This window comes from Pistacia vera, unplaced genomic scaffold (genome assembly GCF_008641045.1).
Source record: "Pistacia vera cultivar Batoury unplaced genomic scaffold, PisVer_v2 Contig123, whole genome shotgun sequence".
Taxonomy (NCBI): Eukaryota; Viridiplantae; Streptophyta; class Magnoliopsida; order Sapindales; family Anacardiaceae; genus Pistacia; species Pistacia vera.
The window spans coordinates 1,316,569-1,335,573 of NW_022195282.1; the positions used below are offsets into that span (position 1 = coordinate 1,316,569).

General features: G+C 34.1%; 3 protein-coding genes across 5 annotated transcripts; all 3 read left to right on the forward strand.

The window, feature by feature from the left end:
* Window positions 1–3,088: 3,088 nt before the first annotated feature.
* On the forward strand, window positions 3,089–4,507 carry LOC116116565 (zinc finger protein 346-like). Its single transcript, XM_031402630.1, has 3 exons — window positions 3,089–3,136; window positions 3,315–3,752; window positions 3,989–4,507. The coding sequence occupies exons 1-3, from the start codon at window positions 3,089–3,091 to the stop codon at window positions 4,505–4,507; spliced, it is 1,005 nt and encodes a 334-aa protein (XP_031258490.1).
* Window positions 4,508–5,695: 1,188 nt separating this feature from the next.
* On the forward strand, window positions 5,696–9,772 carry LOC116117052 (MAR-binding filament-like protein 1). 3 transcript variants are annotated; one of them, XM_031403099.1, is made up of 8 exons: window positions 5,696–5,848; window positions 6,744–6,803; window positions 7,089–7,221; window positions 7,961–8,558; window positions 8,808–8,922; window positions 9,040–9,207; window positions 9,295–9,378; window positions 9,643–9,772. In XM_031403099.1, exons 2-7 carry the CDS (start codon window positions 6,762–6,764, stop codon window positions 9,349–9,351), a joined length of 1,113 nt encoding a protein of 370 aa, XP_031258959.1. In that variant the 5' UTR covers window positions 5,696–5,848; window positions 6,744–6,761; the 3' UTR covers window positions 9,352–9,378; window positions 9,643–9,772. The 3 variants fall into 3 exon arrangements, with proteins under 3 accessions (XP_031258959.1, XP_031258943.1, XP_031258952.1); XM_031403083.1 differs by lacking the exon at window positions 5,696–5,848 and adding an exon at window positions 6,058–6,153; XM_031403092.1 differs by lacking the exon at window positions 5,696–5,848 and adding an exon at window positions 6,058–6,153 and having other exon boundaries at window positions 7,089–7,191.
* Window positions 9,773–12,823: 3,051 nt separating this feature from the next.
* LOC116116656 (SNAP25 homologous protein SNAP33) lies at window positions 12,824–16,395 on the forward strand. The gene is made up of 6 exons (XM_031402710.1): window positions 12,824–12,999; window positions 14,109–14,652; window positions 15,221–15,314; window positions 15,512–15,642; window positions 15,812–15,909; window positions 16,172–16,395. The coding sequence occupies exons 2-6, from the start codon at window positions 14,158–14,160 to the stop codon at window positions 16,269–16,271; spliced, it is 918 nt and encodes a 305-aa protein (XP_031258570.1). The 5' UTR covers window positions 12,824–12,999; window positions 14,109–14,157; the 3' UTR covers window positions 16,272–16,395.
* Window positions 16,396–19,005: the final 2,610 nt, after the last annotated feature.

A 19,005-nucleotide genomic window follows, 5' to 3' on the forward strand; every position in this document is an offset into this window, starting at 1 on the left:
CAAGCGAATTGATTAACAATCTTTGTATCCAACCAAATCATAAAATAGTAATAATGCCAAAAAAAAAATCAATCTAGACAAAACAATAGCCAGAAGATGATATGATTGGGATTTGGGACCATTAGGTTAGGTTTAATTAGGAGTGGGTTAAAAATTTAATACTATTTATTTGTTACCACTTTCTTTTTAATACCATTGAAATTGTCAAATCGTAAGATTAAAACGTTTTATAAGATTACAAAACAATTAAAAGTTAAATGTTTTCTATACTTTTTGTTTAAAGTAAATTATTTAAAATAAAAATAATCAAAAGTTAATGAACAGACAAATTGTAAAAGTCTTGGGCATAATTGATGCCCCATTTAATTTGACTTGAGCTAAGAAAAGGGACACATTGCTATTCATCATTAATGAAGATCGATACAGCTTATATTAGGGGCATGTGTGGTCGGTTCAGTTCAGAGGTTTTTTTTATATGATCAAGAGTGTCTGTATCAGTTACATGCACCTCAATTAATCTCTCAGAGTTTGAAACATCAGTCTTACTAGTCGAATTCAGTTCAAAGTTTTTTTTTTTTTTAATGACGAGAGTGTCTAATCAGTTTGGTGCACCTCAACTATTCCGAAACTTGAAACTACTGGTCTGGTAAGAGCTCCAGTGACACATTTTAGGGGTCAAGGTAAATAGAACCCAGAATCTTTTGAATAATACATTCAAACGTCTAGTTGATACACTCAATCATCAGTAATAGTTTAGTTCAGAGTTTTCCCAAACTCAAATGGAACCAAATATTTTTCTGAGTGTTAAAAAATAAGCCCAACCAATTCATATTATTGTAAACTCAAATCAATTTAAATGGGTGGGGTTAGGTTTGAGTTAATCGGTTTAAATTTATGTAAAATTACTTCTTTTTCTTTTTCATACTTATATTACAATAATCTAAATTAAAATTTCAGAGTTTTGATTGTAATCCTAGTGATTGGGTTCTTTCCTTCAAGGATTACATAATAAGCATATATAATAGGTTTATTCATGATAATTTTATTTTAAATGTTTTTTTTTTTTTTCATATTATATAATAAACATATCATATGGTTTGGTTCAGGGTTTTCAGGTTGAAGAGTAACCCAAATGAATCCATTTAAATTATATTTGGTTATGTTCTTTGTATTTTTGATCTTAAAACTCAAATCAAACCGCTACATTCTATTTGGATTTTCATGTTCCTTTTTTTTTTTTTTTTTTTTTTTCACACCCTAGCTTATTAAATCAAGCTCAAACATTTTTCCCTCTCCTTTATTATACAATAAATGTAATTTTGTTTAATTGATTTATGTAACAATTCTCTCTCGTATTTTCACAACTTTAATATTAATACTTGGTAGTTTAGTTCGAAATAGACATAAAAAAAATCGATTAACTCTTTCGGTAGTTGAGTGATTTGATAAGGACTTCGAGTATTATTCAAGAGATTTATGTTCGAATTCCTCTCGGTTGCTAATAGAGGTAGTCATTAGAGTCTATCGACCGATAGTTGAAATGCACATAAGCAGACTCACACACCTCGTCATTAAAAAAGAAAAAAAAAAAAAAACACTATATTATTGAAGTTTAAAATTTGTGAAAGCAATAAAATAGTTTTTGCTCTTAACAACAAAACAGGTTAGTTAGGGAAATCCAGAGCTTAGTTGCTTCACTGGCTCTAGTAGCTGGCAGTTTGTGGTGCTGCATTGTCTGCTTGTACATTGAAAACCCCGTCGATAAAGGATTAAAGAAGTTTGTTTTGTGCAGTTCGAGGTGTTTGGTCTTAAAAGTTACCGCAAGAATTGAAGGGTGACAACAGAACTTATTGCCTCACTCTCAGATGCATAGAGTCTTTGGATTTTGCAGTTTGGACTTCACACACGTGTAAAGATGAAAACCATGTTAAAGTATGAGGCCGACCTTAGCCCATCTCATTGGACCGATCCAAGCCCAACCCAGTAAAACTCAATCCAACTTAGCCCACCCGAATCATACTAAACTTTCATTCCTTAAAATATAAATTAAAAAAAAAAAAAAAAAAAAAAAAAATACTCGTCTTCCCGTGCTCGTTTCATTCTGCACTACTCAAGAAATGCTAAACCTCAAGATTTCTCCTTTTAACATTAAATCTGAAACCCTAATCCTAGTTTAATTATTACAGCAACAATACACCCCCATGTACAATAATAGACACGAGTTGCAACAGCCACCAACTTTCACATACTTGTCTCATCACCCCACAAATCATAATCCGGACCCTAACTCTAACCTATCTTATTACTCCATTCTCAGTCAGCGCTTCGTTTCCGGACCTAACAGTTCACCCCGCGGAATCGATCCGGGTCCGTATTCGTTAATCCACGTTGGATTGAGGGTCAAAGCCAATATTATGAGGACCCAAATGTGGGTTCTTCGGCTGGGTCACTAGGCAGGCTGGTCCCGTGAGATATGATTCTGTAAGATTTCGGTGCTTTTTCAACTTTTTTTTTTTTTTTTTTTAACATATAATTTAGGTGTAAAATTTGTGTAATTTTGGAGAGTTTTGAGGGATTGATGTGAATGTTTTATGATGTTTATGTTGGTTTGTGTGATGGATTCTGAATTTTGATGTGTGGGACGTTGAGAATTTTATGAGTGTTTGAGGTGAATTTTGGTTTGTTTGGTGAGATTATGAAATTTGATGTATACATGTAGAGATTTTGTGATTTTGTACTGTTCATCGAACGGTAGTTTGTATGTTTTATGCTTTGGGAATTTGGGAGATTAAATCCTGAAATTTGGGTTGAGTGTCTTTGGCAGTTTGGCTTCTTGCAAGTCTATGATTCTATCCCTGTTGGCATTAGTTTATGACCTTTATGTATGCTCTTCAATAATTATGCTGATTTGTGTCACTAGGTAACTAGATTGCTTAATCAGTTTTAGTGCTTTCAAGCGTAATGTGAATCCTAGTGATCAAATCATTCTCGTTTGGATTTTATTTTTATTAGGATGAATACTACCTATTGAGATTAAGTCAGTTTTTTGTTTTGAATTTGTTAATATATCAGTGGATACTGCATGTACATGGGTGTGCATTTCATGCTCATGAACTTCTTATCTTTAGATTCAACTGTAATGCTTGTTCAACTGGCCATTTGTATGTATATTAATCTCGTATACTCTGCTTTATTCCTTTTCTTTTTCTATTACTTCATTTATATTGCAACATAGACATGCAATATTTAGTTTGTCAAATGCCTTTTATTTTGACCTTCTTTAGTTATTCAGACCCATCATTTGTGGTTTTCAGGGGTCGTTAGCGTCCACGACTTTGAATAAATCAGGGAACAGTGGTTGGACAAATCAATCTTTGGTGAGTGATGTCACAAAGAGCATACCAAACCCTAGCAAGAGCATTCAACCCTTGCGGTGTGAGGTTTGCAAGATTGATTGTAATAGCAAAGATGTTTATGAGAAACACGTATCTGGAAAGAAACACCAGAGAAATATGCAAAACCAACTTAATCCCACTGCTGCAACATTAAAAAATTCTTACAGTACCAATGGGCAAATGACATTTGGGGCCTCAGGTGTGGCTGCTGCTCAGGGGTTGGAGAAAAAGAAGCAGAAGCTTCTGAATGGTGGGGCAGCTATCGATTCTGTGATGGTCTGTACAGTATGCAATATTGCTTGCAATGGCGAGGAAATGTTCAAGAAACATCTATATGGGAAAAAGCATGCTGCTCAGGTGATTAAATGAATCCATATAGTTGCTGCTCTTCTGTTTTTTCTTATTCTTTTTATATTCCTTATTAGTATATTTAACATCTCTGGCAGTACTGCCCTTGTGATCTGTCTGCATCACATGTAAAAGAGAAAAGCTGATGTCATAATTACCTCTTGATATTGATTATCGCCTATTGGTACCATGGTGCTATAATGTTAGTGATTACTTAATTTTCTTAACTTCTTCTTTCCATGTAGGCTGGCTTAATGTCTTTAAATGGGGTTGGGCAATATTTCGCAGAAATTAAGGCTCAGAATAATAGCTTTTGGAATAAAGTCCCAAAAAAGACCAAGGTTGTTCAATCTGCATGGTGCCAAGTTTGCAAAATCAACTGTAATAGCAATGATGTGTACGTCAAGCACTTACAGGGGAAAAAACACCAGAAGAATTTGGAAAATTTGGAAAAATCTAAGAATGGTACCAGTGCCCCTACTTCAATTGCCCCAACAGCTGCAACCAATCCAATAATTGGCCCAGTAGAAAAGCTGGAGGCTGATAAGAGCAAGAGTGTTGATACACAAAATTTACCGAAGAGATCAGCTGAATCACAGTCAACAAAAGATGATCTCGAGACAAAGAAACAGAAGGTTGTGGAAGGCGGAGCAGCAGCAAATGCTGTCCGAGTATGTACTATATGTAATGTCGTATGCAATAGCCAGACAGTTTACAGTTATCATCTCGCTGGCCAGAAGCATGCTGCCATGCTGAAGAAATAGGCAGAAAGCACTGCTCCTCAAATGGTTTGTGCAAGCTAGAGATTTATCACTGGAAGTTATCCAGTATTGTGAATTCCATTTTCATTTTTCTTTTCTGGATTATGTTTCTTAGAATGTTGAATGTGCTGAATTGTCATGGTTATGGCTTTATGTCTATGACCTAAAAGAAAAGGAAAGAAAAGAAAAGAGAAGAAAATTGCTTTGTGTATAGAATGTTATAACATGATCATGATCATGATCCCCTTAAAGAGTTGGCAGAGCCATGTGTTTCTGATATCTTATTGGATATGTAATGTTGTATTGGGCAAATTGTTTAGAAATTTTTTGAGAAATATGAGGTGACTTAATGAATATATAAATTATTCATTGATGATTTATAATATGGAATAACTAATGAATCTATTGGATTAAATATCATAATTATATCATCAGGTTCAGTTATTAATCTTAAATATTTGATTTAATTTTTTAAATATTGTTTTTTTTTTTTTAACAATCAACAATTGTGAAGCAGTTGAAAGTGATATAAAATAACTATTTTTGGGTAGTTGAGTGGTTTGATAGGGACTTTTGAGTGTAAAAGGTCTTGAATTCAAATCTCTCATCGGTTGCTAATAATGATAATCATTGAAGTTTTTATGGGATCTAGGGTTTCGAAAGATTAGTTGAAATGCTTGTATAACTCATATATATTATATACATTTTAATAGATCTATTATTTATTATAATTGTAACATACTTGTTGTAACGCAAAAATTTATTGAACTCAATTAACGATTTTATTAGTTATTAATTATGTGTTTTTTATTTTAAGTAATTTACCATTTATTGTTGTATACTATTTATCGTATTATTCTATTATAATTTATAACATCCTTTATCTTTATAAACTGAACGTGTAAGTATTTATTAATTAAATATGTAAACTATATATACTTTTTAATTAATATATTATTAAGTTAATTTTTTATATACACTCGTCCACTTATTTTGTGATGCTTGAATTTGTATATTATTTATACTTTTTAATATCATTAGAGTTTCTATATTAAATTGGGAAAATTAGTTTAGCATAACCAAAATATATCATTTTCAAATTTGTAGAATACATTATCTAAATGATTTTTTTAAATTAAAAAAAAGAAGACATTGTTGGCCAATGGCCATCTTTTCGGTCCGACCCGACCCAATCATTACCGGCAATAACCATTTTCCTTCACATTCAAAATATGAAGTCCGCTCCAGTAGCCCAATCATTCACACTAATCGAGACGATAATAACGTTTAAATCAAAGTTTTCCGTCAATCACAAATTCAATCCCTGATTCCTTCGGTACAAAGGTAAGACCTTTTTCAACTCATCATCACACGAATCACCGCCATGTTACATAGCTTATTCGTTTCTTCTCATTCAATTATTCATATTCTGATTTTTATCTTATTTTTCTTTTCATTTTTTGAATTTTTTTTTTTTTTCATGTAAATATCCCAATTTGAGCTGGTTTAAGTTTCTTTTTTCTTTTTTGTTTTAGTTTAGGTATTTGTTTTTTTTCTGTTATGTAAAAATGTCGACTAGTTCCAAAAGTGATAGTGAAAGCGTTTTTGATGTTGAGGAGCTCTTGCAATTTGGGACCAGATGCAAAGAGGTGCTTTGTTTTTCTCTGCCATGCTTTCGATGCTCTAAGTTTTTGTTGACTTGTAATTTATTTTTTTATTTTTTGGATTTTAGAGGTTGTATTTTGCATATTTGTGTCGAAATGTAATTTAAACTTTTAACATGAGTTGACTGAAATTATGGGTTCTGGTTTGGTTTAGTTTAACACAGGTCATTTTCTATTACTAATCCTTTATTAAGGCTTTGTGAGTCCTTTTGTAGGTAGAATTTTGAGCTTTTGTGATCACATCATCTTGTATGCTCCTTTGATTATAGTGAAACATTTCATTTCTTCGCTTATGAATGTATGCCTTTAGTCCAATCAGGTACATAGTGTGTTTTCTACTTTGGCTTTTTCACTTTTGTTGGTTATTTTGTTTGTGATATTAGTTATCGGGTAATGCTAATGTAATGTCATGACTTGAGAAACCTTCATTTTTTTTTTACTATCTGAAACCCTCTTATTTATTTTTATAGTTCTAACTGTGCTGTTGTCATCATGTTATCGGAGATTTCATCTTGTTGATTTATGATTGTTAAGCAGTTAAATGATACTGTATTTAATTTTATTTCTGGATGCAGCTACGGAAAGAAAAGGATATGTTGAGAGAATCTCAATCTCAGAGTTTTGACCTAATCAAGGTAGTACTTTATTCTATATTGGTTGCCATATCAGTTAAGAATATATAATGCATAACATTATTATGTCTCATATGCTTAAGTTTTCTTTTCAATTCCCAAAATGTTTTGAGATAAATTAACCAGTTAAAGCTCAGTAAAGCAAATTCTCACTTGTGTTTTCCTTTCAAGAAGTTGTGGTTTCCCGAAATTTTATAGTTCTACTTTATAAATTAGCCATTATTACATCTCTTGTATTTCTCTTGCTTCAGCTAATTATAATCTGCTTTTATATGTATATTGGTTTAGAGACTAGAACTCCATGTGAAGTCCTTATCAGAAGCTCGTAATGAAGACAAGAAACACATTCAGAAGTTGGAAAGAGAGCTAATGAACTGCTCTCAAGAGATAGGTGCAGTTACTTTCATACTCATTTGTGTAGGTTGTAAATTGATTTTTGGCTCATATTTCATCTGTTGAATATGTTTTCCTTTTATTCAGAAGCAGCTTGTTGGAATTCCATCTTTTGCAGTCATCCTATAATACAGCCATCGCACTCAGTAACCATCTTTATTGTGATTATACAGGCTTGCATAAGCCCCTTTCATGAAATAAAAAAATTTATGGAAACATTTTTAAGTGTTCATCATGCTCTTTTTTATTGCTAGACAAACCATAGTGAACATTATCATAATGCCTCTAGTGTGCCTAATAGTAGATTACATTGACTGCTTAAACTTACCTTGATAAATCGATGCTCAGTTGGAGTTTACAGGAGATTTGTAAAAAAAAAAAAGGGGGTTTTCTGATACATAGTCACTTTTATAAGTTGGAATATGTTTGTACTAGATTATCATCATCGTGTGAGGAGTAATAAATGCAGAAATTGCATGTTTTTTTGGTTCTTTATCCTTTACTCGTTGTGGGGAGTAGTGGTGGGATGTCAAATCACTTCTATAGATGTTACATTCTCTGTGATGTTTATTAATATGTTTGTATGGAGTTTAAAAACTGTTTTCAGTTTCCTTTTACCATCTGAGCAGTACCTAGGAGGTATCCTTTTTGATTGATTGAAAATTTCCTTTAATATGTGTCCTGATTAGCAGCATGCTGCTCTTCATTTCCGAATTGATGTCTGTGAATGCCTCCTTGGCCTTAACCCAATCACAAATTCTTCACAGATTACCTTGAGGATCAACTGAATGCCAGGAATGAAGAGGTGCACAGTTTAAGTGAGCACATCCACAGCCTTGAGTTGAAATTAGTAGGCATGGAAAATTTACAAGATGAAGCAGCTCAGTTAGAGGATGAATTGAAGAACTCTGATTCACAGCACTTGTTATTGTTTGAAGAACTACAGAGGAAAGAAGAAGAAATCCAAAAGTCAGCTTTGTGCATAGAGAAACTGGAGGAGTCAATTTCAGCCTCAGTGCTGGAGTCTCAGTGTGAAATAGAGAGTTTGAAGCTTGATATAGTAGCCCTAGAGCGGACTTGTATTGAAGCTAAGAAAATTCAGAAAAAGAGCATTCAAGAAAAAGCTAGGATGAATTCATTAATTCAAGAACTTGAAGTTCGAATTCAAGATGCAGAGGAAATTATTCAATGCTTAGAAAAGGAAAATAAAGAGCTAAAGAAGAAGCTGCTCACCTCTGAAATGAATGCTAGGGTATTTTGTCAAAAGATAGAGGAATGGATGGAAAAGGAGGATAGAACAGAGCTCAATACTCACTCTTGTGTGAGTGAACTAGAGAGAAATCACACCATATCAAAAGAAATGGGGTAAGTTACAGATTGCAAACCTCATTTATATTTTTTGTTAAGATACAATGTTATCATGTCTGATAATTTGCTTTTCTTAATTTTATTGTAATGACATAAGGTTTGGCTTAGAGGAATGTAGCCTACTAAGTTTTGGTTCCTCACTGTTGAAGAGTGACACTTTATCATACACTGAAGTGCACCTAGTTTTGAAGAATTGACCATTTAATTCTTTGTAATATTTTAATAATGTATCTGAAGCTTTTGCAGAAAAGTCTTTGGTGCTTTTCTTTCAAAACTGGCACCAGATGCAGATTTGGAGGAGAAGATAAAGAACATGTCACTTCAAATATGTGAATATGAACTTCTTGTGAAGCAGCTCAAGGTATGGGTTGTTATCAGTTGATGAATTATTTTACTAGATCCTTGTATCAATCATGTTTTGAGATTATATTTTATTTTGTTCTAAATTGGTCGGGATTAACATGCATATGGTTATTAGGAAGAACTGAGAGAGGAAAAATTAAAGGCAAAGGAAGAAGCAGAGGACCTGGCACAAGAAATGGCTGAGTTGAGGTACCAAATGACCAATTTGCTCGAAGAAGAGTGCAAGCGACGTGCTTACATTGAACAGGCATCTTTACAGAGAATAGCTGAGTTAGAAGCACAGGTAATTTTGTTATGATAACATTCTGTTTGTTACTGAAGAAGGGCTTTTTTCTTAAATTTTGGAGTATAATCTTGACTTCCTGATCAGATTCAAAAAGAACAGAGAGAATGTTCAGCTGTTGGCAGACATCTCCGTGAAGCATAGGAAGTGGCTCTACCAAGAGCTGTGGAGGTTTGTCTCTCTTTTTGCAAGTGTTTTTTTCAGTTTTTTCTGTGCATTTCTTAATCAGATGATACTGACAAGAGGATCAAAAGCATTAAGCTGATCTATATTATCTCATTATCATTATTAAATTTGTCTGTATTTGGTGGTCAGATGTTTTTGAGATCAATATGCTCTCTATTTAGGAACAACATCTCAAGTTTTTACTTATTAACCATTTAGGCATCATGCATGCAAGTATATTAAGTTTGGTTTTTATTGCCAATGATTCAGCCTGATTAATTGCAACTGGGGATAGGTTCTTGCTAAATGTGGGTGGCCACACACTCAGGTGTCTGCTAACAGGTTCTTTCCTCTTCTTGTTTATTTATATTAATTGCTACTTCTTCATTAGATTCCAGAATATGTTTCTGTTTAGAAGTGAGGTTTATATATTCTATTGATGCTTATGTATGGGTGAATAACCCAAGAGAAACAAGGAAACATAAGAAATCTGCTGTTAATATTATTATTTAAGTTATTATTACTTCCTGAAGGTAGTTCCACCATTTGAAGTTGTTAGTAGCCATGTAGTGAGCTTAACAATTCTTAAGTATCCCAGCAGCTCTATAAAAGGATATATGATACAAGTTTTCTCATTATTCTATCAATGTCAATTTTTGCCCACAACTAGCAAACTCTCTTAGTTTAGAGGTTGTTAAAAGTAACTAACAAAATTCTATTCATTCCCAAATTCTATATCTAAAACTTGTATTATTTTGCAGGGGTTAAATTTTTATGTGCATTAAAAACACTGTTCAAATGTGCAGATTGCCTGATCTCAGGAAGAATTAATATATCATTTTTCAGCCAAGAGCCTTTAGAAGCTGTTACTTTCACATTAGGTTTACCAGATGACGCACATCAGTCTTTAGGACAGGTATATGTACCAAGTAAAATTGTATTAGCATTAGTTTTAAATGCAGTTTGTATTACTGTTATGTTTTGCCAAGTTGCTGGGTATGTATTTTTGTTTATGTCATTGGTTTTGTTGTTGTTCATGGTGACATAGCTTGAAAAGTTGGATCCTCTGTATTGTTTTCTACCATTTGTATAAATTTCATTTTCGCTATAACGATGCAGCAAGTTGTATCACATTCTATTCTGTCTCTTGCTTTTTCCTCAATAAGTTGCCAAAGCTTAATAGAATTTGTTATATTATTGATGCGATAACACTACGAAATTTGATTGTAAATAATTTGATTTGGTTTTCTGAGAAGATATTTTTAATAGTTTTAAGTTTTGTTTGGTTCTAAAGTGCTGCTTCCTTGAAGTTTCGCCTAGAGGTGTGATTGTTAAGTAGGGTTTTTTTTTTTCTTAATGCGTGATTGTAACATTTTGGATTAACCTGGCCGGAAGCTTTAGCATTGCATTAAAGCAAAGAATCATGTGATGAAAATAAACATTGAAAGTGTTTTCTTGTAGAATCAAAAACGTGTCCACAGCATTGTTTTAAAACCCGGACCGGAGGGCAAACCGTTTTGCTGTCCGGGTCACGGTTCAATCGGTCCAACCGGTTGGACCGATGACGTCAGCAATATTTTATTTTTAAAAAATTACATATTAACCCCTTAAATCTTAATATATTACAAAAATTCTCCTAAAAAAGTTTAATTGGTCCCTAAAATTTTTATTTATTCCAAAAATATCCTAATAAAATTACCAATTAATCCCTAAACTTTTGATATATCTTCAAAATACCCCTATAAAATTACAAAGTAACCCTCATAATTTTAAAATATTTCAAAAACCCCCCTGAGACCTAAACCAGACCGGAGAAGCTACTGGTTCACGGTCCAACCGGTCCGACCGGCCGGTCCGGTCCGGTTTTTAAAACAGAGGTCCACAGATCTCTGATTAATCTCTTAATTTATCAAAGTGATGGCATGGTGATAGTGGTGGGGTTGCTGAACTAACCCAAATTGCTGTCTAAGGTCTATTTTACCTATACTGGAAAAGATATGTCAAGGTCAATGAATGACTTAATTTAATGCTATTGACTCTTCTTGCTCCATTTGATAAACACACGTACAGGGAAATTTGTGATCCATTTTTTATTTTTTTTTACTAAAGTTAAAGCTGTTTAATCCCACCTTCCTCGATCAAAACGGTTACCAATAACTTCTCATTTATTCATTTATTAACCACCAATGCTAAAGCCTAAAAGAACAAAAATAGATTCATACGCTCTTAAGTTTGAATCTTTACAGGCCCTAATAAGAGTGATCATTAAAGAGTTTATCTAGTCGTTAACTTTAAAGTCTCAAAATTAATTGAGATGTACGCAAACTGATTCAGATATCTTTGATAAAAAAAAAAAAAAAAAAAAAAAAAAAAAAAAAAAAAACTTCCACCCTATTCTTGATTTTGTTCCCCCCCCCCCCCCCCCCCCCCCCCCCCCCCCTCTTCTACATAATCAATTTTGTCCATTTTTTTTTAAATTTTTATTGAGTTTTCATGGGCAGGGCCATTGAAGTACACCCAAATCATCTGATTTTGTATCAAGTTCATTGGCCGGCAAGAGTCAAATCAAAATGCCCCCCCCCCCCCCCCCCCCCCCCCCCTCTTCTACAAAATCAATTTTGTCCATTTTTTTTTAAATTTTATTGATTTTCATGGGCAGGGCCATTGAGTACACCCAAATCATCTGATTTGTATCAAGTTCATTGGCCGGCAAGAGTCAAATCAAATGATGTGATAATTTAAAACTTAAGAAATGAACTTTCCATTCCATTTGTAAATAAATAATTGTTTAAGAACTCTCACTCATTTAAAGTATATTCCATGTTCCCAACTTGGTTTAAATGGATTCTCTTCCCTCACTTACATTTAAATATAAACCTACCCAACATTAATGAAGATGATCAAACATGTATCTATGATTTTACATCTTTAATTTTTAATGTTAAATTAATGTCAACTAACAATTTTTTTTTTTCTGTTAAAGTCTTTTAGTGTATTTTTATAGTCATTTATTTAAAGTCTATTTATAAAATGTAAGAAATAGAAAATTAATTTGCAAATATAATATAATTATCATCATAAAGAAGTCCTGCAATGACTCATGAGGCGTGTCTTGTTGTTTTCAAAGTGGGGCGCCTCATTTGATTAGATCCGGTCCATTCCATATTTGAATCCTTCAAATCAAAGAACGGGATAATAACATTTTCCTCCCTTAATATTTGATCATAATCGTCCCTAAGTTTTTGTTTAAGTAACAATTTCATCCCTCAGTGTCAGTGTCAGTGAAGTTTGCTAATGACACTATGTGACACAGTGACAGGGACTAAAGCGTTATTTAAAAAATTATACTGGACTAAATTTATTCAGATCAAACATTAGGAATGAAATTGATTTTCCTTCGGAATAAATAAACAAAACCAAAATAATAATTAAAATTACAAAAAAATTACCAAGTCCATTTCCCTCTAAAGCAACTTTCTTACGAGTTTCCAGTTTCAAAAGTCTTTACTTCACGCGATTGGCGATTTATACGTGCCTTTCTCTCTTCAGCCTTTGTTCCTACTTCCCATTTTGTGCTTCGTCTTAGATTCTTGATTTTTTGCAAGATTTTTCTCCATCTTTTCTCAGGTACATACCGTTATTTTATGATTCTCTTTTTATCTTTACTTCAATCTTTGCTTTTAATTCGTTTGTTTTGATTCTGCTTCGTGTTTATCGCTTTACTTTGCTTGTACCCTATGTGGGTTTGTTTTGATTTTCTTTTGTCTTTTTTGTTTGTTTACATGTGCTTTCTTGTTTATATCTAACGGTCAATTTCTCTTTCGCTAACTTGGGTTCTATCCAAACAAAACCCATGTTTTCTTTTTCTTTGAATTTGTCAATTTGATGTTATTTCTGTTCTTATTCTTGATGTTTCAGGTACCCTTTATATGATATCTTAGTGGGTTCTTTTGTTTTTTTTTTTTTTTTTTTCCGTTGTTCAAAATGCTTTGTTGACTCTGGTAGGTTATGGTTGTTTTGCCTCTTAATTTTCTTTCTTGTTTCTGAGAAAATTTGTAATTTTGCGTGTTTCTGTTGAATGGTTTATGTAAGAAACACAACCCCAAGTTAACTCAGTCAGATGATCATATTATGTTCATTTTTAGATTTTTTATATTTAGATAGTTAACAATTAAGGATTATGATCCCTTTTCTCTTCCTATTTTTGTTATTTTTCTTTGGAAAATAATAAAGATTGAAGCCTATGATTTTGGTAATTTCTAAAGTGTTTCATTTTTTCTTTTGGATATGATTGATAATTTTGTTTGTGTTTGGTCTTTTGATATATTCTGTGTTTCTTTTTCATAGAATTCCCATGTTCTCTTATCTTGTTAATTATATATAAAGGGAGAAAAGAAAATTTGAATAAGAAGGATCTATGCCAGTAAGTAACATTTCAATATCCTGGTTGTATTCCAATTGCTATTATGGATTCCTTTTTTTAACTTTTACCTTTATTTCTGCCTTTCCCGCTCCAGGGTTATAATTTTAGACTTTCTTTCTTTTCTTCTGGTTTCTTCTAAAGTACTTTTTCTTATAGAAACTTCTTGTTCTGGTATTATTTCCCGTTGATGTTGTATTTCTTGTTTGAATTTTCCAGGTTTTGTGTTTTTTATAGTCCTTAACAACCTGTGTTGATTGTAACTATTTATGTCACCATAGTAATCTCACTGTAAATTCTTTCTTGTTTTATCCAGGACCATTAATTGATTACTTTACAGATTCAGTTAGGATTCTACTTTAAGAATGTTTGGCTTAAAGAAATCTCCCATAAGGGTTGGTAAGCATAATTCAGCTGATCCTGGATATCAGGCTTCTTCTTGCTCCAACCCTTTCAATTCTGACGATGAGTGGGACAATAGGCAGACTCTTAAACCATCAAAAAGGACTTCTTCTGAACCCAACCTAACTATTCCAAGTATGGGCACCAATCCTTTTGATGATGATGAGATAAAAGAGACCACTTCTGGATCCTCATATTCACGTAATGCGGCTGCTAGAAACAGATACAAGAATGATTTCCATGACTCAGGTGGAATAGAGAACCAGTCAGTGCAAGAATTGGAGGACTATGCTGTTTACAAGGCTGAGGAGACCACAAAGTCGGTGAACGGCTGCCTGAAGATTGCTGAAGAGATTAGAGAGGATGCTACAAAAACTTTGCTCACCTTGCATCATCAGGGTGAACAAATTACCAGGACCCACCACACTGCTGCTGACATTGATCACGATCTTAGTCGGGTATGGATTTCGTTTTTAAGTTAAACAACTAACTACAAGGGGTAAAAAACTCATGAAGGACATGCTCCCATTGGATTTTTTACCCTGTGATATGCACATTATCTCTTTTAATCCTGGCCTTGGACTTTATGGTGGTGTTAAAAAGCAATTAACGAAAACGAAAAAATCTTGTTCCTTTAGCCATAAATTTGAAACAATTCATTTACCGTTGCCTTATATTTTTTGTCCTAATTAGTAATTAGTATCAGCAATGTTATGCTTGTAGCTGATTGCTAGCAAGTCCTTGTATGTTACCCTCATTATACTGATTTGCATGACCTGAGAAGAAGGGAATGAAGACTCTTAAGTTATGAACTTAAATTGCTGTTTAAAACATCTAGACATGCCATTTGAGCTAATCATTTCTAGTTGTATATTTGTTGGTCGACCTAAAAAGTACTTTTTTCTTTTTTTCCTGGTTTTGAAATGTTGCACCATTACTTCGGATATATTGCTGTTTTCTGGATGCTTTGAATTGATCTTATATATTTAAAAAAAACAATTTATGATTGTTCAATGCTGATATCAGGGTGAGAAGCTTTTGGGAAGCCTCGGGGGCATGTTCTCTAGGACTTGGAAACCGAAGAAAACCCGCCCAATTATGGGCCCTGTCATAACAAGAGGTTTGTTTTTCTTCTCTACTCATGATCCCGTCTACTTATTATTTTATTTTTTTTAAAGAATAAATTGTAGTACATTGGTTACTAGACCGGAGGTCCTTTCAGGAATTCATTTGTGTGTTCATTCTCTATTTATTTATTTGTTCTTTCATTTATCTTTTCCCTAGTGTACAGCATGTGTAATTTGCTTAGTTGTACAGATGATCCAGTCCAAAGAAAGGGTAACCACTTGGATCAGAGAGAGAAGTTGGGACTAAATCATGCATCCAGGGGACAGTTGCAGGCACGAGCTCCTTTGCCTGAGCCCACAGATACTTATCAGAAAGTCGAGGTTTGTGTTGTTTTCATTATTGAAGCAATTAGACCTCAGCATGAGATGAAATCATCCATTCCATTTACTGAAAAGATGCTTTCATCTTACAGTTTCCATTTTGCATTTGATTTTATAACATTTTCACTCCAATCTCATCATCACTGTATTTTTTTGTATTTAACTACAGGTGGAAAAGGTGAAGCAGGATGATGCACTTTCTGAATTAAGCAATATATTGGGAGATTTGAAAGATATGGCTGTTGATATGGGGTCTGAAATTGATGGGTTAGTGGTGTTGATTTGCTCACACAGAATTCTCAATTCTTCATTCTTTTCCTTTGTAATGTTTTAAGTCTTTTTTGCATCTCTTGCTTACCTCTCATGTTGAGATGCTTTGTTGGAGGAACAATACTACTTGACATGTCAATTTATTATGGTAGATTATCAGTCTGGACCATTTCTTTTGCATACAAGGTCAGAACAAAGATTATTATGATATGGCTGTTGAACGTATATCTAATTATGAATTCAACTGATGTTATTGCAGTCAGAACAAAAAACTGGGTCATGTGCAAGATGACGTGGATGAGTTAAATTTCCGTGTGAGACAGGCAAATGCACGCGGTCGTCGTTTACTCGGAAAGTAGTCTTCAGATTTGCTTAGTCTGCTGATACGGTTGTTGCCCGCGTCGCTTGCCTATATGAATCCAGATACAGATTTGTATTTCATGTGTCTGCATTTTTAATAATTTTTTTTCTTATTTACGACAATATTACTGAGTAATCAATTTTAAATTTAATATTCTTGGATATGTTGTTATAGAGTTCCGCATATCTTTATCTTTTCTTCGGCAACTGCAAACTGAGCCCCCAGTTCCGGGACCTTTATCTTTTAATGCCTGCTTATCGAATCTAAAGCTTGAACCCAAATCCAACAAACAAATGTTTCTGAATCTGAGTGAGATATCAAGCAGTCCAACAACCTAACCTTGGTCGATATTTTACTGAATGGATACATATTTGAGCCAAAATCCCCTAGTTGTCAAATCTCTCTCTCTCTTTAACACAGCAATCAGAAAGAACTCGCCTTATTCAATTGCCAGGTCGAAGCACTAAATTTCGTCAAGATAACAATAATGACACAGTGAAGCTACAAGGCCCCAATACTATCATCAGTAATACCATCTCCCCCAAATACAACTGGTGATTTGCCTTTCACCTTGGAAGGAATTAAGACACACAAGCAACCCATTTTCACTGCAATACAGACAATTCACAATTTTCTTTAAAGTAATTCATCAAATCATACTCTACAGCAGTTTTGTGGTAATTCTAGTAGCATTATTAGCCTCAAAAGGACTCTTAGAAAGCAACAAAGCGCTACAAGGGAAACTGAAAGTACTAAGGAAAGAACTAAAATACAAGAGATGAACTTAATACGCCCAACAATTCTATGATTTCTTCTCCTTTACAATTTTTAACCTTTATTCAGGATAGGACTCGAGAAATCAAAGAGAAATTTATGATAGCAATCATCCACAAGCTATGGTATCAACCATTCTTAAAGAGGGAAACAAGAAATTTCATTCCTGCATCTAATTAATACCCTGGTCAGAACCTCTAAGAATTCCGGACCTCCTGCAATGGAAAAACTTTCTGCCATTCTAGGAACCAAAGATTCGCAAGTTAATATTCATTTCCACGCATTCCCTCTTGTAGTGTACTCAATGCAACAATTACAGCAACAACTTAAAATCTTTATTCTTTCACTTCCAACAAATAATTTCTCAATGCCCATTCTAGAATGTCAATATTATTTATCATAGTTGTGAAAATTTAAAAATCCCATCTTCCCATATCCCACATCTAATTCTATGCTACAGCTCAGGATTGTTCCAATTTTTACATTCAATATCACAAATTTTACAGTTAAAGGTTTCCTATCCACAACTCATCTCAAGTTCTCCTTTTTATTATGGTTCAAACAACCAAACAATAATTGGAAGGCCAATTACTGTATCAAAACACAGTGTTTAAATTTTCAAAGCGAAACCAATTCAAAATTTTCCGCTGTTCATACAATAATTAAAAAAAACTAAAACAAATAACAAGTTACCATAAAGTTGTAAAACCTAGATAGTAGGAGTATTGAGTTCCATGACGCTCTTAACTTTGGGGGCGTACAGAGAGTACACAACAGACTGTCGTTTTGCAACGGCCAACTGACTCTTCCCCTCCAGATACGCCGACAATATCGAGTTGGCGTCAGTTAGGTTCTGATTCTCGCGGAAGCTGTCGATGGTACGGCGCTTCGTGTACTCTCTAATGTTGTAGTCGCAGAAGTCACGCGCCACGCGAAGTAGCGACCGATATAAACCTAAAATCTCGGTTCGCGTGGGTGCCGCTACGCCGGAAGACACCATCTCTAATCGCGATGCGTCTGAGCTGGTGTCGAATTCAATTTCAGTTCCTCTCTCCTTCTGGATTTCTCTGCGAGGGAAACCGACTTAGGAGATCAATAAAACGCGGCGTTTTATGTCTATGTTACGCGTGTTTTTATTCTCACTAGAGAGAACTTCTCTGTCCTAAAGTTCATGTTCTAACCCAAAATAACCTGTGCAAACTATCTGACAATATCAAATTCCAAGCAGAAATATTCAAATCACGAGAAAAATAAACAGTAGCCACAATTTTGCCAAGTACGAATTGAGAATGTAACACACTAAGCCATCATCTACAATCTCTCAAACTCAAATCTAAACAAATTTTATCTTCGATCAAATAAAAAAACCTGGATTTCAGAGTGTTGAGGATGCGTTGCGTAGAAGGAGATTTGGGATTGAGAATGGGGAATTAGGTTTTATTGAAATGGGTGTAAACCATTATGGCTGAATCACATCAATTTTTGTGTGCTCTCAATCTACTCAAGGGAAACTAATGAACACACAACAATACATATTTACCTTGACAGAGTCTTACCTAACAAGCGACGGCCGGCGGCGACGGACAATGAGGAAGGGTCGATCGAAGAGAGAAGAGAGAAGAGATGATCTATTGCAGATGGAGAGAGATCTGAGATGGTATTGGTAGGAACGTGTCGAACGTCGCAGTCGATGGTCGAGAGAGAAGAGGTGTTTAGATTGAATTAAACTTTACCTCGACAGAGAAAGAACAAACACAGCAAAAACACGCCAACTTTTGGCTGAACTGAGGAACGACAGCGGAATTGGGGAACGACAGCGGAATTGGGGAACAACGGCTAGCAGGGCATGGTTTAGTTTGTTGAACAGAGAAGGCGAGATCTGAGGAAAATTTATAGATGTTTTGTAAGATTCTTTTAGGGATGCGTTTTGTTTGTTTCGTTTTGGATTTTGTTTATTT